This window comes from Metarhizium album (genome assembly GCF_000804445.1).
Source record: "Metarhizium album ARSEF 1941 chromosome Unknown scaffold_29, whole genome shotgun sequence".
NCBI lineage: Eukaryota > Fungi > Ascomycota > Sordariomycetes > Hypocreales > Clavicipitaceae > Metarhizium > Metarhizium album.
Genome location: NW_024467603.1, coordinates 1 through 21,266, shown reverse-complemented (window position 1 = coordinate 21,266; position 21,266 = coordinate 1). Strand labels below are relative to the sequence as shown.

The window sequence follows — 21,266 nt, the reverse complement described above, 5'->3', positions numbered from 1 at the left end:
TCCTTTCTTCGGCTCAATTAGCGGCACAGTGGGAACACGTACTGTCAAAAATAATATTAAGCAGGAACAAGCGCAAAAACTGAACTCGTCTCCGCGTCTCGTTCCTTCTGTTCGTCGTTATTCCTGATTTTTTTTCTTGCCTTCGACACCGATCTCTGGGCCTCGCTATCTGTTAGTCTCTTTTACATATTTTCACTCTTTGGGCAGTGAAGATAATCCAAGCAAGCAACTATTGTCTGTTTTGTCTTCACGTTCATATTGAACCCTCTTTCTTGGATTCTTCACTTTTTTTTACCGTTTGCCTCATCACCTTGGTCGTTTTTGCGCCCCCACGACGATTGTGAATCTCCTGACCCGGTGGGAGGACGATCTTGGCAATAAGCACCCCGAGGTATCATACACGTCAAGCGGCACCCCGCTTCGCATTCTTGTTTTTTTTTTTTTTTAAACCATTCTCATCTCGCCTTGTTCATCATCGACATAGTTTAACGGCTCTTTCGGCCGCTGGTTTTCGGTATTTTTGTCCGCGACTTCGATTCTTCTATATTTCTGAGCAATGGACGCAGGTGGTCTCGCTCAGATGACTTCAAACTCTTTCAACTCGGCCAACGGGTTACCGATATCCGCCGGCGGGCTAGCCTCTCGCCGAGGCAGCCAAAATATCAAGCCTCTGACCTTTGACACCGTTAAGCAGGGCAACGGTAGCAAGGATGGTGCTACTACGCCTCGCACAAGCCGCTCCCATCTACTTGCCGGTCTACGAACAGCTCCAAAATCCGCGACGGCCTCTACGTTTCCTACATCGCCCGCTTCAAATGTTACGCCTCAGCAATATGCTAGACGCAGTATGGCTACCAATCTGCATGAGTATGGTCAAGACAGTGTCTATAATACCGCTCCTAAGACGGCATTTCCCCAGTATGGTAACATGCAGGGTATTTATCAAAACATGATGGGGAACCAGCAATACACGGTCGATCAGGTTCTTGCGCCGCCCGAGCTTCCCATGGACGAACAAGCCCAGGAACACATGGATCCCAATCTCTACTCTCAGCTCGTCGCTACCAACTTGTACCTTGCTCAGCAGCAGCAGAGGCTCCAGCAGCAACTTAGAAATGTTCAAGCCGCCGCTCAGCAGTTTCAGCAGCTCAACCTCAACAGTGCACAGCGTTCGCACCTCACGCATCAGCAACTAGCCCTTTACGAACAACAACAGCAGCTCCACAACCTGCAGCAACAGCTGGGGGTGCAAGCCGCCCTCAGCCAGGGTCAGCAGGTCTACTACAGTCCTGTCACTGGCCAATACTACGTTGATAATGCTATTGTTACTACAGCAGCCCAAGTTGGCTCCCCATATGTCGAGCAACCCATGTCGCCCACATTCTCTCTTCAATCGGTCCAGCAACGGCTTCAGCAGCATTTCCAACAGCAGCAATATCAACAACCTGCGCCAGGAACCCCACGAGTTCAGGTCTCCCCTCCTCCCGATAATCATCAGTTGACGTTGCGCGCCGGCTCTCCCCCCAAGCAGCACGACTCGCCCTCGGACGTGACACCACTGCCCCCTCCGTCTGCCAACGCATTTCGCCGTGGTCATAACAAGGCCTCATCCCTCGCACCTGTCAACAGCACCTTGGCTGCGGTGAGCCCCTCGGGCGACGCTCCCAAGTCTGCGGGACCCAACACGGCCTCTTGCCATATGACGCCTGTGACTGGAGGCTACGGGCCTGGTCAGGCTCGCGCTGGTGAGCATCCAACGCGACAGCCACGGGGCCCCCCATCATTGGATGACCTCATGTCAAAGCCCACTACCAAGCACGAGGGCAGCAGGAACTTTGCTGCTCGCACGCGTCGATCTGCAGTGCATAATCTCGTTCGTGCCGGCCTGGAGCGTCGCAAGGGTGCAGACAGCTCTGTTGGCAGCATGAGCCCCGTTTCTGAGACTGCTGAAGATTTCTGCTCACCCATTACGGATAATGATTCAGATTCCGGACGAAGCGGCTCAGGTAGTCTAGCTGGCGAGGAGGAATGCACCAGCTCTCGAACCTCCGCTAGCGGCAGTTGGGGAGCTATTGGCTCGGACCGACCTAGCTCTCGCCAAAAGGCCCGGGGAGGTGCCGACGGCGCCGGCAACAGCAGCCCGACATCATCGGGCGAGGCTGAAAGCACCTCTTTTGCCACCGTGTTCAAGAATGGCGCCTTGCGTGCTACCAAGATGCAGGAGACGGCTGACGCTCAACGCAAAACCCACAGATTGGTCTTGACCAGCGCCGAGAAGCGTAAAGCTACTCCTGCTGCCTAAGCCCTTCCCTGTGATAGGGCCCAAGTAAAAATTGGTATACTGCACATTCACATGCATGTTTTTTACTTCTTCGCTCCATTTTGTTAATCACTCCTCACGATGCTACGCGCCCGGAACTCTGATCACGATTGCTCTCGGATTTGCGGATTTGTTTTAATACTCCTTGCATATTTGACTCGGTCGAATGACGTTTTAACGTTTTCGCGGTCTTGTTTTCGCCTTCATGGACGGCCTAGCGATAAAGCCTGCTCATCTGCATCGTCAGAGCGGCCGCAATGACGCCTACAATTTCGACGGACCGTCACAGAGAAACTTCGACTTATTTTTTAATTCATTTCATCATCATTCGTTCAAGGCGTCTCTACCGTAACGACTTATCAGGGGCATGCCCCACAGTATCATTCGATTGTCTTGCAAGAATGGGAGACGAAAATTGATCACACCCTGGATGCTAAGAAAAGAAAGAAATTAGTTAATCTGGGAAGCTGGGAACTCGGGACTTGTCGGTGCGACACAAATCGAGGTCCGCTGTCTCTTGAACAGAACAGATTCAGAATTGGAGGATTCTGTTGATGACACATGCTCCTGGCAATGGAGACTGGGACTCGCAGCCTGCCATCGTTGTTAGATTTAGCATAAACAAGAACCTACTGTAACATTCATTGCGTATTCTTCATTGTTCATCGATGCTTGCCCGATTCGGTTCTGCATTGAGGGCTCGGGAAGCCACGAGTGCGTCTGCGGAGGAACGGCTGCTGGATAGCGAAAGGCACGGCCAGGAGCCCAAGGGACGGCGGGCAGATTAGGCAGATATGAGGATGTTTGTCAAGCTGCTTGATAAGCCTAGCGCCATGATGTAGATTGATGGCCACGTGTTTGTTTATTCTCTTGCATGTGATGGACGCGCCCCCCCTCATATAGTGCGTCGTCTCCATGCTGTGTGTCTCCCCTTGAAAGCGGTAGTAGGCAATCAATGTACGCGGCGGCCCTCTTCACGCCGCACATGTCCTTGGAGGTTGAGATGGAAAAAAAAAAAAACAAGACTTTTTGCTTCCTGACAACACTGTACAGCCCCGCTGATGCATGCCCTTCCCGAAAACAAGCAAAATCCCATCTATGCACCGTTTGCTGCCCGCAGCCCCCTTCCCAGCCGGAGTTGCACTCTGGCAAAAAAAGGAATATAAACATGTATACACGTGCGCGCCCGATCCTCGGACTGCGAATCGCTGTCATTGCTCATATACACATGACTTGTTGCTGACCTGTTCCCGTCACATCACTTTGCATCTCTATAAGACCACTTCAATTCGCTTGGTGCTCTCTGCCGTCGCTTTGGCCCCCCTACCGGCGCAGTCACGGCTGTTCCGTCGCGCGACGAGTTTGGACGTGATACGCTTGCTGCTGAATGGCCGTTGCCAGATGCGCTGTTCTCCTTGTTGCTGGCGCTGCTGTCGCTGCGGACGACCATGGGCGGCGCGAGATCACCTCTCAGAATGGAGAACGAAGCACCCGAAGGCCGGCCGGCGAGGGATGAGGTGTGCGGGAGGCGGCTCTTGGACGGTCCGGTAGACCCGGTGGTCGTGGAGCTGCTCATGGACGACGTCGAGTCGCCGCTGACGCGGCGGGGAATGCCGGTTGGTACCAAGCCGGTTGTGCTGTCGCGGCTGCGGGGGCGGTGGTAGATGGCGTCGCGTTCGAGAACCGAGGCGGCTGCCGTGCGGCGGGGACTGGCGGCCACCTCGACGAATGCGCCTGCGTTGCTTGCGAGACTGGTTCTGCTGCGATGGGTGGGCGTCTGCGGCGTGGATATGGACGGCTGGAGGCTGGGAGGGGTGTAGCTCGTGTTGCGGCGCGTGACTCTTCTCGATGACAACGCGGAACTGACTTGCGGCGACGCTGACGACGGGCCACTGTCGTGGCGCAAGAGGAGCATGCCCGAGCTGCCGTCGATGTGAGACTTGACGAGTTCTGCCGCCAGGTTGCGGACGAGGACGGCGGAATCAGTCTCGGCCAGTGTCTGGATCGAGTCCATGAGCGACCGAACTTGTCTGCTGTTGAGAGTGCGAGATCCGTCGCCGCTGCCCAGGCCAGGCTCACAAGCGTCCATGATGATGCGAACCAGTCTCAGCAAGTTCAGTCGTACGACGGGTTTCTTGTGGCCCAGTCGTTGGGCAATGCCGGCAAACATCTCCGGCTTTGCTAGTGATGCCGCTGTTGACGGACTGAGGCGCAGCAGCTTGTGAAGCGGTTCAAGCAGGTTCGAGTCAAAGGCGTTGAGTTTGTTCGTGCTGAAGCAGCTGACGATTGCTCGCGTAAAGTTGCCGTCAATGAGATGATTTTCCACGTTGGCCGTCTCCTCCTGGAACCATACCAAGATTGCATCCAAGGCGGTGACCTGCCAGTACTGGTCGGTCAATAGGGACACGTAAAAGTCAAGGCCCTTGTTCTGCCACAAATAGCGCCGTCCCTTGGACCCAGAATGTGCCATGTCACACAGGATGGGCAGAGCAAACTCCTTGGGCGGGCGGTCGGTCTGCATGATTCGCAGCAGCAAGGGAATGATGCCTCCGACAGCTGCGTCTTCTTGGCGTTCCTTGCTGAGCCGGCAGAGATTGAACAACGTATTGAGTACTTGGTTAGATATTTCACGGAAATGCTTTTGGCCCTTCTTCATGCTGTAGCTAAGCAGGTCGATGAGGAATTCTATAGCGTCTGCCGAGTGAAGGGTTTCAATGGTTGTCGAGAGCATTGACAAGTTCTTGATGAACTTGAGCATCGTGACTTGGTGGATTGGCATCATGCGTCGTAGGTCCTTGAGGACGCTCTTGAGAACCTGTCGATCAGCCACCACCTCTTTGACATAATTTTCTGCCTGGCTGAAGAGGTAGAATATGTTGACGATTCGCCCCTCTATGAGCTCGCCCAACTCATCTTCATCTTCCTCATCCAGGACTCGGTGTAGCACCAATGCCAGGGGGTACAGAATTTTGCTTCTGGAGAAAATCCTGCAAAAGTCGTTCTTCGGGGTCGGGCCCTGTAGTTCGAACACATTCCAGATGCCGTTTACTCCAATGAGCACCAAGTCTCTGGCGCCGTCATAGTCCTCGTCCAGAAACTCGACTAGAACATTCAAACCACCGGCGGACACAAACATTTGAAGGGTTAAAGTACTGGTTTGGTACATTTGCCGCACAAAAGCAGCCGCCTCAAGTCTAATTTCGTCTGAATATTGGCGAGCTGCAAATTTCGTAATGATGGGTATGCCACCCACGAAGCAAAGGTTTTCCTGAATTTCTACATCGTCGAGAATGATCTACATCAGAGTTAGAACCGCACTGTGGACGAGAACCCGTCAACATCAACATACCGCATTGACGACTTTGAGCAACTGCAGTATCATATACTGCCTGGCCTTGACGGTGCACGGCTCGAGAATCTCTAGGATCGGTAGCAAGCCGTGCGCGCTGATAATTAAATTCTTCACCTCCTTGTTTTCCCACAGTAAGCCCAGCTAGTAAATAATTCGTTAGCGAGCGCCAAACAGTGGAATAAACTCGATGTATAATCGGCGTACCAAGTCTTCAGACACTTCAGATAGCGTATCGCCGGCCTCAGTCGTCTTTAGCGAACTAACAAGGTCTTCAACCTTTTCTGCTAAACGAGCGTGCCTGTCTCTCGCAATGTTTGCTTCTAGGTCCATCTCATCCCAACCAGGGTCCATGGAAGCAAATGGATCATATTCTTCTTCATCATCTCCAAGCCAGGAGTTGCTTGAAATCTTTGATAACAGCATCAGACCACCATCTTCAGAGCTGCGCTCACTTTCTTCCTTCTCAGCTACAGAGTCACTGGCGCCAAAAACATCAGAGAAGTCTTCGTCATCGTCCTCGGCGAATTTTTGAATCTCTATGGATGAGCGAGTGCGGCGCATGGGTCGATCGGGGAGTACGGAGGGCCGTGAAGGTGGCCTCTTCCTGACGCTGCCGTCGGGAGCCTGCATAGAACGGGGAAGACTTGTCAAGTCTGACGGATGAAAGAGTTGGGGTGCATCGGTCGCGCGAGATCCCTAGGTCAGGAGCATTAGTCAAACGGCCAGGTAACTTATTAAAAAAAAGGTTGAGCCCACCCTTCTGACTGCTCTGTTGACTCTGTGACTGAAGGCTTCATCATTATCCACGAACAAGTCGGAGAAATCTTCTACACTCTGCTCTCGGTATACCACGTCTAGGCGAGGAGGTAGCTCAAACTTGCTCCCAAAATGGCCTTTTGACGGCGATTTGGAAACAGAGCGAACGGGGGCCTGTGCAGTTGCTCTACCCAAAGATTTTTTGCGTTGGTGGGACTTGGCATTTGTACTAGGAACTGACGTCTTCTGGATTGGCCGAAGAGTCCGGTCCTGAGTTTCGTCCCGTTGCTGAACAGGACCTTTGATAGTAAGCAGCTCGCCCTCAAAGTCATCGTCGTAGTTGTCGGTATCTATTCTCAGGTCATTAGTAGATGCAAAGGCCTTGAGCTTGTCGCTTGATAGTAGACCTCCAAAGTTGTCCTGGGGTTTCAGGTGAGGCAGATGCAGTGCGCTTGGTGAGATGGCGGTGACGAAATCGTCGTCCCAATTATCGTTATCTGCGAGAGGGTTAGTTCAGGCGCTGGACACTCAAAGGTTTGACATGACGTATAATAAATATTGCGCCGGTCAGGGGTTTTTGAAAGGACCAACATACCTGACTGCTCTGCCGTTTTGAACGCTTCAACACCAAGTCTGGGTTTACCAACCCCCATTGGACCTTTACCAGGGGTCCCGCCGACGAATCGGGACGACGTCCCAGTGGTATCGGACCCAGTAGACGATCGAAGTGCAGGCTCGGAGGAGTTCAGAGCTTTGTTCCACTGCTTCACTTCTTCGACTGCTTGGTTGAAGTTGTCGGGTGCCTTGGATACCGGTGCTTCAGCTCGACGGCAGCCAACAATCCATGCATGCCTCAACAACTTCCGAGCCGACACACGCAAGTTTGGGTCTTTTTGGAAACATTGCATGAGAAAATCTCTTGCAGCCTGGGTTTTTTTTTTTTTTTTTTTTTAAAAAAAGGCCGGGGACGGGTGGGGGCCAGCGGAATACGTACAGGTGATATGCCCTCGGGCAGGGGAGGATGGTCATCGTTGACAATTGCGAAAAGCGCTGGCATGGCTGCCAGGTTGTGATATGGCGGTTTCCCCTGCAACAGCTCGATCACGGTACATCCAACACTCCATATGTCAGAGGCGGAACTGGCACCAGACAGTTGAATGATCTCTGGCGCCATCCAGTAGGGAGTACCAACAACTTGAGCCTCTTTATCCTGGCCGCCTGCAAGTGTGCTAGTAGAAACGCCAAAATCTGCCAATTTGACCGTGCCATCCTTGGTGGTAAGAATATTGGCGCCTTTGATATCTCGGTGAATGACGCCCTGGTCATGAAGGTACTGTAGACCTAGAAGAACCTGGGTCATGTAGACGCCAACAAGGTTTTCAGGAAATTTGCCATAGGCTTTCAGTATCGAATGCAATGAACCATTTTCGCAGTACCTAGAAAATTGTAAGCTCCAGGGATTGTCGTCGTCATTGACACGTCAAAAAGAACCCACTCCAGGATGATGTTGAGGCAATCCGTTGATTTTACGAAGCCAATATATTTTACAATATTGTCGTGCTACCCATATGTTAAGAGATTTTTAGCCACGGAGAGGTTTGATGTAGAATAAGCCTACCAGAAGATTCTTGAGCAAGTCGATTTCGCTCTGATATCCCTTTAAGTGAGCATCTCTATCTCGTAGCTAACGTGACGCACAGAAGGCTGAACGCACCTCAATCATCCGCAACTCGCTCTTTGGCAAATCGACCAGCTTAATCTGCTTGACGGCAACAGCTTCGCCAGTACTCCAGTTGAAGGCCTTGTAAACGGACCCGAATGCCCCTTTACCAATACATTCACCTAACCTCTGGGATATAGTCAGCAACGGGGGTTGAATTGGAGAGGCTGCTCGACATGATGCCCTCTATTCGGGCCAGACTTGGCCATCTACTTCTTTGGCAGAGATGACATGGAGGGGAGGGCAAATTTGGACTGAAGACAGGCAATGCCTTCAACGGTTCGACGCACATAATCTTTCAGTCCGGGATCCTGTACCGCTGAGCTCTCTCGCTGCCGTTCCTTTCGGGAGGGGGTGCCAGGCATGGCGGATCGTTCCCTGGGGGCCACGATGGCAGCGTGAGTAGCATGACGGCCATTGTTGGCGTGGTACTGCCGCTCGGGCGGCATATCTCTGAGTGGTGGTGTCTCACCGCCCCAGTGAGTGTGCCGCCGGCGTCAATATATGTCTATCGTGTCTGGCACAATGTCTGTCGTGGCAAGGTTGGACAGAGGCGAGGTCGGGATATTCGGACGGACGTGGTTCGGCGAGAGGCGGTTGTCGCATGCTAAACGATTGAGCAAAAGGGTCTGGTTGACATTTGTAGCAGTGCCGGGGAGGAAAACTCGATCATCTAGCTCCCTTTTACTCTGGTCGTGGACCGGCAGAGATCGGATGTGTGTTGCGAGCGTCGGCTCGGAGCGGAGAGAGAAAGGGAACAGCCGTTACGGGATAATGGGAGGCAACACGGATTGAGTACACGGCGGGGTTTTTTTTGGGCGAGAATTGGTCAAAGATTGGTCTTGGTGGCGATTTGCTAGTAGGACGAGGCGATCAAGACGGTCAAGAGGTGGTCGAAGGCCGCGGCTCAGGACGGGAGACTGAGGGGTGACCGGCGAGAAGGGAGGGTGTTTGGGACTGTTGTTGTTGTTTGAAGGGCCCTAAAGTTGGTGAAACTGTCGAGCGCGGAAATGGCTTTTTGGAGGAGGGGTCAAGCCTCAAGCCTCCAGCCTCAAGTCTCGAGCCTCAAGAGTCAAGAGTCAATGGTCAAGGGCGCGGTGGCACGGGCAGCTGGTTTTGGCCTGAAATGCAACTCAACAAGCTGCCAGACTTGTTCGCACTTTAACAGGTGCTTGATGAGCCGATGGAATGCAGCAAGCGCATCATGCAGGAAATCGGAACGGGGCCCGGCGACAAGATTGAAGTGATCAACATTGAAGCGTGCGGCGGGTGGTGCCTGGCGGGTGGTGCCTGGCGGCTGGCGCCCTCGAGTCCCAAAGTGGTCAACTAACTGGTCTCTGGTGCCATTGGCTGATTATCAGTGGCTGCACCTGGATGGTCACTGGTCCCTCACCCGGGACCCCTTCTAGGGACCCCATCTCTCCAGATGTCCAGTCCAGTGCTCTGTTGGGGCGGTGCTGCGCGCGCGCCATCTTGAGTGGCGTCCAAGCCCGTCTTGGCAACGGGCATGCTTCCGCTCGCCTCCTCCTGAGTCCTTGCAACCCACGATGCTCCGTACTCAGGACGTACCATCAAGCCTTCAGCCATGGCCACATCCGAACCGTTGTCATGCAACCGCCGCCCATGCTTAACAACGGCCAAGGGGATCACCAGCCGTGTGGCCGTTCATGCAAGACACGTACCAAAATCCCGGCATCCCATCATGATTAGTCGGTACCTTGCAGCCATCACATCAACGACCCCCCACCCCTCACTATTGGGATTGACCGCTTCGAAGGGCAATCTGCAGTCTAATACCACGTGCTGACCGCTGTCTCGAGTTATACAGGACGCCGACACCGATGCCAATGACTTTCTGACCCAAGCTGCGCTTGCTTCCTTTGTCATGTCATGTTGCCCCCAGAACCGGCCATTTCGCCAGTTTGATTTCAGAAGACGCTTCCGGGGTCCAAAGCGTGTTCCAGTTGTTTTGGAGACTGAGAGATTTCCCACAGATTACTTTTGGCCACCTGGACTCGCACTTCGGGAGAGGAGAGGATCGCACCCACAGCCAGTCAGAGAGTCACGACTCTAGAGTCCGCAGGCGTATCGGACGGATCAATATCTGCATTTACGCCTCCGCACTCCGCTAGCCGATTATCCATCATTACACGTTCAAAACAGCAAGACGGTAGGATTGTGGGAAATAAAGGACACCAAAGCTTGTCTGGCCGAGTTCGTCTCGCGGACCTCCAGCCAGGCTGAGCACTCGATATCTATGAAAAGAGCTCGTCTGACGGCTTGGAGCACTTTGGCTCCATTCGCATATAATACACTTTGGTACAAATGTCCTTGGTTTCTCCTTTGCGGCCAGAGGCTTCTACTTATGTAGCAGCCCTCTGCCCTAGGTCTTGTGACCGAGCCCTTGTGTCACCAACGTCCATGTAACAATATCTGGGTACGGAGTATGTGAATTGCCACACCACCATCCATCTCGGACACCGTCCTCTGACGAACAAACAGTCATGACATCGATGAAAATGACATCGATGAAATTTGCGCACTGTTTCAGCATTGCAGATAACACATTACACCATGACCAACACAATCATTCAAAGGGCCCTTTTTCCCTCCTTTTTTTTTTCCAAAAAAGAAGAAAAAGAAAATAGAAAAAGAAACGCTTCGAAAACAGGGCCTCACGTCCAAGTCCAGTCGACATTTTGCTCCTGATCTGGCCAACTGCGGGAAGAATAATTCTGGGCCAGCTTGTCTTCGCACGAGACACATCGTGACCTCAAGCGCTCAGCACACCCTATGGAGAGCACGAACTCGCCAACTCGGCCCTTGGAAAAAGAACAGGCAGGCTAGTTACTCAACGTTGCTCCGAGACAAGCTTCAAACACGCCGCACATCAAGTCACACACCGTCGCTCCTAGCCTTGGCAGCCTCGTCATGTGAATGAACTCTGCTGCATGGAGGGCTCCGGCTGCCGCCGAGCAGTCGTGCGACCCTGAACTTCCGTGTAACTATCGCCATGTGCGAAGAGCAGAATAGCTTGGCCGAGCCAACGGACCCGCTCGAGGTTGGGTATCGCAGCGCGTGGGGCGCCTGATGCGCTTCTGCCGCCATCACAAGGTAATCCCCAAAGTTACGTGTAACTGCACGGCCGTCCAGGAGCGAAGGTGTTTCAGCAGTCACCAAGCCTTTTCATGACATTCATGAGCGCAACAGCATCTGAACGAATGGCGTAGCAGCCCATACACAGATCAAGTCTGGCACTCCACGCACATCTTGCCGTTCCGCCATCGTGAGCACCCAATCGTCGGGCTTCACGATGAGGGAGAGTCATGCCGCCGAGGTGGTCTGTTGGGCAGAATCTGCTGCCTCGACCAACATCGTATACTCTGAGCATGCTCTGTGACCTCCTGCTCGACAAGCCGGCAGCTTCCTGTGCAAGACGGCAGACATGAATATAAATACGGGCTGAGGATGGTACATTCTTTGGCGGTTTGCTTCACTCGACCCAGACTCGCCAGCGCTTCTAGCCCCTTCTCCCTCCTTCTTTCTCCTTTTTGATCTCATACGCATTACGACGGACCCAATGCTAGCTTTTGGCATCGAGATGGAGCTTCTCTTTAAGCCCAACGAGGCGCTTGTGCGGAAGCACATGAGCGGCCAGTGGACTGCCGGGCTTGACCACAGCCTGATTCGTCCCAGGCCACCCGCAGTCGAGAGGCTGTTCGTTCGGCTATTGCAAAGGAAGTGACGGCCGCCGGGATTGTCGCCGGCGTAATATCACAGGACTATCAGGCCTGGTCCATCATGGACGAGCCCACGCTGGACGAGAGAAAGGACTTTTGTATACAAAGAGCACGTCACGCTGCTACTGCAGCACACGCAAGGATCCTGTATGATAGCGCAGCAAGTTTTGCCACGGTGAACACTGCATCCTGGCGCGTGCCAGGATGTTGCAGCAATATATGCCAGCCTACCCGCTTCATAGCGCGTAGTGCATTGCACTACAGTCTTGGAATATACTGCGTTTTACACACCACCCGAGGGGCATTTCGTGCCCTCCAGACAAACACGTTTGCTCGGCTGCATGCCGTGACGCCCTCACATACAATCTAGACGGCGCCTCGGGCCATCGCTAACAAGAGCACACTGACAGGGCGGCTCGAGATCGTGTCCCGACGCATAGGATCCAACGTCGACTGGCGAGCCGAGATCAGCACCGTGTTCGACACGCTCAGCAGAATCGGGGAGATCAAACTGACAACAGGCTGCTCCATGCACGTCCACGTCTCCCCCTCCGCAGGCAAGACCCCGTGCACACCAAAGCAGATGCACGGCATCCTCAAGGCCATAGCGTACATGGACCACGCCATCACCGACATTGTTCCCGGCTCCCGGAAAGAAAACGAGTGGGCGGCGTCCAACTTCAGCCCGGGCAAGTGCGATCCAAGCACTGGGGAGCTGTACAACGACGTACCGCAAGACACTTGGGAACCTCTTTTCCGGGAGTTTGAGAAAATCAGGATGCTCGTCATGATTTCCACCAAAGTCCTCAACGACAAATTCCTGTCGTGGAACTTCAAGCATCTGTGTTCCAGCTGTGGAACGGTCGAGTCTCGACGCCCGCCGGGCGTTGGTGATGCGCAACGTGCAATATACCGGGTTGCCGTCACGTTGGGTTTTATCCAGCAAGCCATCTGCTACGACTGGGGTGACGTGAAGTGTGACCAGGAACACGCAGATGTTGGGTTTCTTGGCGAATTCATTGTCCTCGGGCTCAGCAGACTGGAACGCACATGTCAAGGGATCATTGAAGTAATGGGGACGGACGCGTCCCAGTCCCCGCCGTCCACGTGGGCAGAAAAAGCAGCCATCGACGTGAAAAAGAAGGAGAAACTCCTCAAAGATGGCAACTTCGTGGCCAAGGCAAGTCACAACTGAAGCTACATGCACAACTGACTGCTCTTTGGTCCATTACTCAGACGCCTTGCAGGTCAATTCTCGACCAAACACTCCCGTATCTGGCAGCGCTTCACCTTGAAATGGCCGCTCCGCCGACTCACACCAGCCGTCAGTCAGCCACGGGCCGGTCCCATTTGGTTTTGGTCATTTGAAGTGGCTTAAAAGTTGGGATACAACGGAAGCAAGTCCCCAAGAAATGCTCTGCAATTTGCACAACTCTAGCGGTTTCCTGGTTTAGTCAGTGACTTGCATATTATTCTATACAAAAGTCTCCACGTCGTCGCAACGGAAGGCCGAATCAAACGTTTCAAAGTTTTTCGGAATTGTTAAACGGCATGAATATGAAAAATTGACCAACACAAGTAACGGTGTCTGGCCATGGAGGCGTCCTGAAGGGCTGCGGGAGTTCCCAAGTAACTCGGAAGTAGGTGACGTGAGTGGTCCGGACGTGAAGTTGAGCCAAGTCGTAAAGCTGGCCCATTTGGACTCCTGCCGACGCCACAGCTGGGATGAAAGCTTTTCCGTAGATGTTGTGGGCGGCACTCAAGTGAGGAGGACTATGATCCGCGCCTAAGTAGCCGATGCCTGGGGGCGCTGGTTGCGATACCAGCATTCGTCTCCAGCTAGCTCCCCTAGTTGTGAAGCGAGCTCCAGCTCTTTGGGGTGATCCACATAGAAATACAGTGAAGTCCAGCCGGGAATCAATGAACAAATCACTTTGCGAGGATTTGGAGTCCATGGCATTGCGTAGAAGCTGTCACACGACTTCCCGTACTCACACGACTTCCCGTACTCAAACCCTCGACCAAAGTCAAAGAAGCAGTTGCCGAACTTCTTGACGAGAAGATGGTCGAGGACCAACTTGGTGAGCTCGGACGCGGGCCCGGACCAGTTGGAGCAGGGGCTTTCGGCCTCATTCACGCGCTGTGCACGGAAGGCAGGTAGCTGTTCAGCAGTTCAGCAGTAGTGGTTCGAAAGAACAGCTTTTGTTGCAACACGGGCGAGTTGGCTATGACATTGTTCCAGACCTTGCTAACTCGCTGCACGGAGACGAGCAGTGTCGTCATGGCGAGATGGAGGAACATGTTCTCCGAAAGCTCTGTGAGGGAGAGCACTCGCTCCATAGTTGGCGGCAACGAAGGACCATGCGGATGAAGGAGGAGCGAGATGCCAGTTTGAGGTTAGGAAAGACGCGAGGGGAAATACGCCTGCCGTCTTGACTCTTGGTCCGACTCTGGGCCGACAGTAGGGAAGGAAGTATCAGTGCTGGACCTTGCTCCGCCATTACTAAGCGCCAGGACCAGCTGACTGGCCACAGCAGGAAAATATAGAGTTTTTCTTCTTTTCTTTCTTCTTTCTTTCTAGTCTTTCTCTTAAATATTTATTTCTATACGACTCTCAGGGTTGTCCCATCTCGTGACGGCGACTATCCAAGAGCAGTCCTCATCAAGAGCCATCCCTCTTCGGCTTTTACTTTGTTCCTTTCAGTGGAAAGCAAGGCGTTCCTCAAGGCACAAAACTTTGATGAACCATGCCAGCGCGATGGGCATCAAAACCGCCAAGGGGCTGTGACTGAACCCAAGGCGGGGAGGAGGGTTACACAGATGGTCGTTGCATAGGTACGGGGTACTGTCTTGACTTCTTGAGCCTGGTTGATTACGCTGCGTGTACTTGGTAACTACTCCGCACGCCATACCAGGAACACGCTGTTGGCCCACAATTGATTTCATCAAAAGACAATGTCAGAGCGAGGTCTGGGCATTCACGCCAAGGCTGATACAAGCAACGCTGCTGGACATCGACACCCGAGCCCCTATTCCTCGTCCGTGTTGGTGATAAGTTATAACCACAAAGTCCACACCTAGTGCATGCACCACGTCAAGCAACCAAGTTGTTACCAACTGAAAGTTAGCCACCGTTCCCTGGTTCGGCCCTCTCGTCGTGGAACCAGGACCCCAACTGGTGCTCATTCACTGTTGTTCTGTGTAACGTCCCTTGACACGAGGCCAATGGCATCACCATGAATCCTGACACAAATCAAAGCTCCGCAATTTAACCCCTCCTTTTATAACACAAGGAACCCCGGCTACTCCGTGACATACCCGTGTTGTGGGACATACACAAGTCGCCTCGAAAAGACTGTCATCAAGCTCCATGGCAAGTCTGCCCGTATATTCAATCCCATTACTCCGTACAGCCCTGTCATCAAGCTCCATGGCAAGTCTGCCCGTATATTCAATCCCATTACTCCGTACAGCCCTGTCATCAAGCTCCATGGCAAGTCTGCCCGTATATTCAATCCCATTACTCCGTACAGCCCTGTCATCAAGCTCCATGGCAAGTCTGCCCGTATATTCAATCCCATTACTCCGTACAGCCCTGTCATCAAGCTCCATGGCAAGTCTGCCCGTATATTCAATCCCATTACTCCGTACAGCCCTGTCATCAAGCTCCATGGCAAGTCTGCCCGTATATTCAATCCCATTACTCCGTACAGCCCTGTCATCAAGCTCCATGGCAAGTCTGCCCGTATATTCAATCCCATTACTCCGTACAGCCCTGTCATCAAGCTCCATGGCAAGTCTGCCCGTATATTCAATCCCATTACTCCGTACAGCCCTGTCATCAAGCTCCATGGCAAGTCTGCCCGTATATTCAATCCCATTACTCCGTACAGCCTTCGGCCAACCATTCAACCATCCAATGCACCAATTTCTATCTCTTCACCATTCGCATGCGCTAACAGCACCGTATATAATACAATCATAACCTCGTTCAAGACTTCCGCAGCGTTAATGTATCCACCACCGCTTCCTTGTTTTGCATACAAAGACTTTTTGTGTCGGCTGTCATTATCAGACTGTAGCCGATGCATGACGCCTGTAACAAAAAACAGATAAAACGCTTCAAATGTTCTGTCGCAGAGTACCGCTACTCGTCGTAATAGATTCTTCCTGTCCGAGAGTGCGGCTGAGACCAGCATCGGCCCACCACTCGTCGGGGATGTCTTCTCTTCGGGCAAGACTTCGAACAATGCGTTGCATGCCGGCCCAGTCGTCTTCTGAGGCCATTGGATTCGCCAGTGTGGGGAGATTTGCGTCTTCTGGGTTCTGTCCAGGCCCCTCAGGACTGACGTCTTCTTGACCAGGGGCCTCGACCGAGAACTGACCGAACCAGGCGCTTTGTGAAATGTTATTGGTTGGTCGAGGCGGGCGAGTCGGTTCGATTGCTTGCCCCTGTCGCTCGTAAATAGTCAGGGGCCCGTTTGCTGTGTTGATTTGTCTGGTGATGCGGCTGCCAGGTGTCAAATGTCCCGCGATTTCCATCCTGTGGTCTCCGGTATTGAGAGCAACTCGGTTTGCCCGCGTCAATTCCAAATCCCTCATGTCCTGTCGGGATCGCCGAATGCCTGCGAAATCAGGATGCTCGTAATCCGGATCATCGATTTCCAAGTCTGAGTTTTCGCATCCAGATTCGCAGGGAGCGTCCAAAAGTGTTTCGCCTGTAGTATCCGGGGCTGAGGTAGGTGTGCCTGATGACGGTCCAGCAGTTTGGGAAGCTGCCAAGGATGCAAAAGATGACCCTGCACTCGGTGGTTGTGGATCCGGTGTGAGCGTGGACAACAGTGTGTCCCAACCTTCGGGGCTTAAGCTTCTCTCTCGGTCACCAAGGCCGTCCATACCCAGGGCACCGCCTCGCATAGGCATCATCTGGCGGGCATTTAGGCTTCGAACCGTATGAGGGTCAAGCGGCGACAAATCTCCGGACCGAGCAGTTGTCGACTCCTGATTTTGGCGAGGATGCGATCTGCGGGGCGGAAGAAATCGAGGTCCGTCGGCGACCCGGTTCATCTGGGAGTGAGGAGCTTGCTGCGGACGGCTCAACGACTGATTCACACTTGCCAAGATAGGAACGTTTTCGGGAAAACAACCTACCGCTCTTGATCGCCTCACATGCGTCAAACGATGACCGTCAATGGCTGACCACCAGCCAAGATCAACCCCTTCAGACATATTTTCGTGTTCTGGAGGTGCTGATCCTGAAGTGGGATTGAATAGCGAACTCATGCGCTCTTCGAGCCGCTCCCTGCGACGTTCATCACTCCCACTCATCTCCCGAAGCACTCCGCGAAACATTCCTGATCGACGATCTGCCCCAGCCGCCTCGGTTGGATCTTGGGCTCTGGACAGCGATGACGCTTCAACCCATGGCAGAAATCGCTCACGCGCGCTTCGCGACACAGTTCGTTGCGCCGAGCTATAGATTCGAACGCCCGCGCGTCTTATGCCGTTGCGACGATCGCGGATCTCCGATCGGCTCAGGCGTCGCGAGTCGGAGCGCGGAGGCGAGGTAGCTCCGGTCTTGATGGAAGTCTTGTTGGCCAAGTCTAATTTGACTGGTTCCACAAACAGGCTGTGCAGGTTTAGGCATCAGTTTCGGCTCTGAATGATACGAGAAACCGGGACCGTGAGAACAACGAGAACTAGAGCAAAGAACAATGCAGTTCCGCGGTCGACGGTTCATCTGACACGTGTTGGGCACAATGCTTTACATTGCTGTACGCGCGTGGAAGACATTCGCCTGAAACAGCGCGAAGCAAGGGAAGGACAGGGACGCGATGAATACATGATACATGAGGTGGAATGGCAGTGATGGCGAATGTACGAGCGCCCAGGTCACGACCGGACACCACTTGACCATAGCATCTTGTTGGAGGAAATACTTACGGGAGACCCATGATACCGCGTGGTAAGCTTCAACGTGTTCCTACTGGTGCGGCTGGAGGAGCTTCTTGGCATTCGCGATGCCCCTGCGAGAATGGCCTGACTAGGCGTAAGCGTGAGGATGGGCAGATTGATTTCGCGATCGAGGGTGCTGCCACCGTGAACCGAGTGCGGCAGCGAATGTGAGGCGTCGTCAAAATGGGAGAAATCAGAAATATCAGCAGGCCAAAATAAAGGAACAGGGAACACACACAGGATCGCAAGGCGCGTTCGCGTGATGGCAAAAGACGGGGAAAAGGTTTGATGAAGATGCTGAGGGATAGTTGCTCAAGTTGGGAAACGCTCAAGGGAAGGTGGAAGGACAGGGGATGTGGAAAATTGGACTCTGAAGCCGCTGGTCGCCTCACGGGGTACTCCGTACCTTTATTTTACCGGCGGCGCCGTTGCAAGTGCGTCGGCGCTTGCGACTTCCCATTGAACAACCATTTTTCAATACATGCATCATGGACATAGTTACTAACATATACACTCTGGAAACACCATGACTACTGTTAGTGTCTGTGTCATCATACTAATTGGCACGGCCTTGCAGGTGGGTCCTGCATGATCCCCGCAAGTCACTGAGTGTGGCTGGTGGTGGAGACTGTGCCACGTACTCGGTGCCTAAAGCGGACAATTCATACTCCTGTGGCTGGTCGCATCTCGCAACGTAAAACGATTTTTTGTTTGAAGCTCCCCGCTCAATCTGTTCAACCCTGGGGCTTGCTGCTTCCACTCGACAGCTCCTCAGCACGATGCCGGCAGCCAGGGACATCCAAAGAGCCCTAGCTCGCATCAGAGCCGTCATGCCCGCCCAAAAGCAATCGGAAATGGGCCGTCGAAATATTAAGCTCGGACTGGAACGCATCAGTCGCGTTGTTCCAGACGAGCAAAAATGGGTCGGCGTCCATGTCGGTGGCACCAACGGCAAAGGATCAATATGTGCCCTGCTAGCCGGCATGTTCAAGCTGTCCGGCATTAGCCACGGCACGTACATCTCTCCGGCGCTGCCAGAGCGTCACAACGGCATTACAATCAACGGCTTGTACATAAACAAGCGCATGTACGAAATGGAGCTTCAGCATGTGGAGGAAGCGTACAAACGCGTTGCTTCTGGGTGGACGTTTGCCGCTGGAGACGACCCAGGTGACCTGACGCCATTTGAGCTCGAAACTGCCGCGGCATTTCGCGTCTTCAACAAGATGAACGTGCAGTACGGCATCGTCGAGGTCGGTATGGGCGGAGCAACAGACGCCACGAATGCCATGAAGGAGAAGGCCGTCACCATTATATCCAAGATTGATCTCGACCACCAGGAGTACCTGGGCAACACCATTGAGGAGATTGCCAAGGTCAAGGCGGGAATCATGCGTCCCGGAGTACCATGCATTGTCGACCACACCAACCCTTCTTCCGTAATGGATGTCCTCCGAGACCATGCGCAATCTGTGGGAACACAACTCAGCTTGTCATCCAAGGCATTGCCTTTCCTGGACTGCCTCGACAACGACAGATTTCAACTACAAGACTACGAGCAGCAGAATATACTTTGTGCGGCTCTCGCCTTCCGAAATCTCTTTCCTCACCTTCATATCGACGTCAACAAACTGCTGTCGCTGAAACCGCATCTGCCTGGACGAATGGAGCAGGTCTACGTAAGGGGGCTGACGGATGATACGCGGCAAAGTCCAGTACTGGTTGACGGAGCTCACAACATGCTGGGAGTGGAGGCATTGGCCAAATACGTAGATGGCTCTCTCCGACATACCAGCAAGCCAGTAACATGGGTCATTGGGCTGTCATCCAGCAAATCGAAGCCCTTCTCAAGAATCATTGAGACCTTGATCCAACCGCACGACAATCTGGCATTCGTGGAGTACGCCCAAGGCCCCAATGACCCTCCTCCAGCACCAGCCGAACTTGGCCGCAGTGTGGCCACACAGGTAATTCAGGACGAGTCTCGCATCTACGACGGTGAGCCCAGCGTCGGCAGCGGAGTACAATGGGCGTGTCGCAAAGCGGGCGAAGGACCAGTCGTCGTAACAGGAAGTCTCTACATGATCCGGGACTTCTACAAAATGGAAGGCGTAGAACCAAGTAGAAAGGTCAAGACGAGGCGGCCAGGTCGGTCGCAGCTCTGGCGTTACATCCAGTTGTCTAAAGAAAGACCACTGACATCTGACGAGGCTAGGGAGTTCAAGCAAGCCAGAAGACATTGGTATCTCTCCCCCATGAACAGCTCCGTCTTTCGAGATGTTCGCAACGGCGGCGATCCCGTGTCTCCCCCAATTCCAGAGAGCATTCGAAAACAACAGCAAGCTGCCGCGCATCATAAAATCCAAGCCGACGGATACGGTGGTGCGATTCGCAGCGCGAGGAAGGATATGGAAGGGAAGGCACCTGGCAGCGAGGAGCTTCCCAACATGTTGGACAATCTTGAAAAGCGCCACCGCGAGCATCTGCGTGCGTACAACAGCGCCATGTTCAAAGTGCGAGGACACGTCGTTGACCCGGAGAAAAGGTACCTGAGCCACGAGGATATTTTCAGACGGCCTGACAGGCGGAGAAGCAGGGTCGCCGCAATCCTAGCCGGGGAGACTACAGCACCTGTCGAGAAACCTCAGTTATCGAAGCGGCAGGTGTTTAAGGGGTGGACGAGGAAAGGCAGTCGATCTCGGCGGCAGTCAGAGGAGGGTGGCGTGCAACGCAGTCTCTCACTGGGGCAGTGCGAGGAAGAAGCACGAGAAATAGGAGAGAATCAGGACTTTGCACATACGACGGACAGAAGCAAAACGCAGTAGGTAGAAGTCCACCTTTTTTTTTTCGCCCTGGGACCAGAGACGACGGATATTCGGAGATATGTACGATAGTAATACCCCAGGTGACAGGGCGAGGCAGAATCATGGCGTGTACGTAGCGTCTGGGTAAGACGGACGGTGCATTTAACGGACGGGAAAATCTCATTCATGGCCATTGACAAGACGCTACGACAGGACAAGTGTGAGCGAGCGAGTCTAGGGTGTCCGACACGCGATAACTACGTCTATGTTGAAAGAGGATGGATGGAGGGCATATATTTGTAGCAACGGCAGTTGGGAACAAGAAAGAAGGGCCAAATTCCGCGCCGTCAATACAAGTTCCGTTACGCTTGAGCAAGAGTACACGCGTACTCTCAACAAAGAACATTTTCGTTCATACCACAAGCGGCTGGGCCGGGTCAAGCAATGACAGCACCAACCTTTACGAACAGCTCCAGATCAATGACACAAGACGTGCTTCGCGGCACACAAGGCACATGCACGGTGGGCGGAAATATGCACAGATAATTATAACCGCGAAGCCATCCCGTCACCCATTTCCCCCCTGCTAATGTAATGGTACGGAAGGTCTAGTTTTAGT

General features: G+C 53.3%; 6 protein-coding genes across 6 annotated transcripts; 3 read left to right on the top strand and 3 right to left on the bottom strand.

The window, feature by feature from the left end:
* Positions 1-556: 556 nt before the first annotated feature.
* MAM_07237 (uncharacterized protein) lies at positions 557-2,302 on the top strand (the record flags this gene model as incomplete). The annotated part of the gene is made up of 1 exon (XM_040826035.1): positions 557-2,302. One exon carries the CDS (start codon positions 557-559, stop codon positions 2,300-2,302), a length of 1,746 nt encoding a protein of 581 aa, XP_040675884.1.
* Positions 2,303-3,578: 1,276 nt separating this feature from the next.
* On the bottom strand, positions 3,579-8,597 carry MAM_07236 (septation; the record flags this gene model as incomplete). The annotated part of the gene is made up of 10 exons (XM_040826034.1): positions 3,579-5,615; positions 5,670-5,813; positions 5,877-6,368; positions 6,429-6,925; positions 7,024-7,231; positions 7,423-7,864; positions 7,924-7,988; positions 8,047-8,076; positions 8,143-8,277; positions 8,439-8,597. The coding sequence occupies 10 exons, from the start codon at positions 8,595-8,597 to the stop codon at positions 3,579-3,581; spliced, it is 4,209 nt and encodes a 1,402-aa protein (XP_040675883.1).
* A 3,152-nt stretch (positions 8,598-11,749) lies between these two features.
* MAM_07235 (uncharacterized protein) lies at positions 11,750-13,083 on the top strand (the record flags this gene model as incomplete). Its single annotated transcript, XM_040826033.1, has 3 exons — positions 11,750-11,782; positions 11,845-12,063; positions 12,259-13,083. The coding sequence occupies 3 exons, from the start codon at positions 11,750-11,752 to the stop codon at positions 13,081-13,083; spliced, it is 1,077 nt and encodes a 358-aa protein (XP_040675882.1).
* Positions 13,084-13,674: 591 nt separating this feature from the next.
* Positions 13,675-14,228, bottom strand: MAM_07234 (F-box domain protein; the record flags this gene model as incomplete). Its single annotated transcript, XM_040826032.1, has 2 exons — positions 13,675-14,049; positions 14,121-14,228. The coding sequence occupies 2 exons, from the start codon at positions 14,226-14,228 to the stop codon at positions 13,675-13,677; spliced, it is 483 nt and encodes a 160-aa protein (XP_040675881.1).
* A 1,782-nt stretch (positions 14,229-16,010) lies between these two features.
* MAM_07233 (uncharacterized protein) lies at positions 16,011-17,842 on the bottom strand (the record flags this gene model as incomplete). The annotated part of the gene is made up of 2 exons (XM_040826031.1): positions 16,011-17,517; positions 17,832-17,842. 2 exons carry the CDS (start codon positions 17,840-17,842, stop codon positions 16,011-16,013), a joined length of 1,518 nt encoding a protein of 505 aa, XP_040675880.1.
* Positions 17,843-18,622: 780 nt separating this feature from the next.
* Positions 18,623-20,668, top strand: MAM_07232 (dihydrofolate synthetase Fol3; the record flags this gene model as incomplete). Its single annotated transcript, XM_040826030.1, has 1 exon — positions 18,623-20,668. One exon carries the CDS (start codon positions 18,623-18,625, stop codon positions 20,666-20,668), a length of 2,046 nt encoding a protein of 681 aa, XP_040675879.1.
* Between the last annotated feature and the right edge of the window lie 598 nt (positions 20,669-21,266).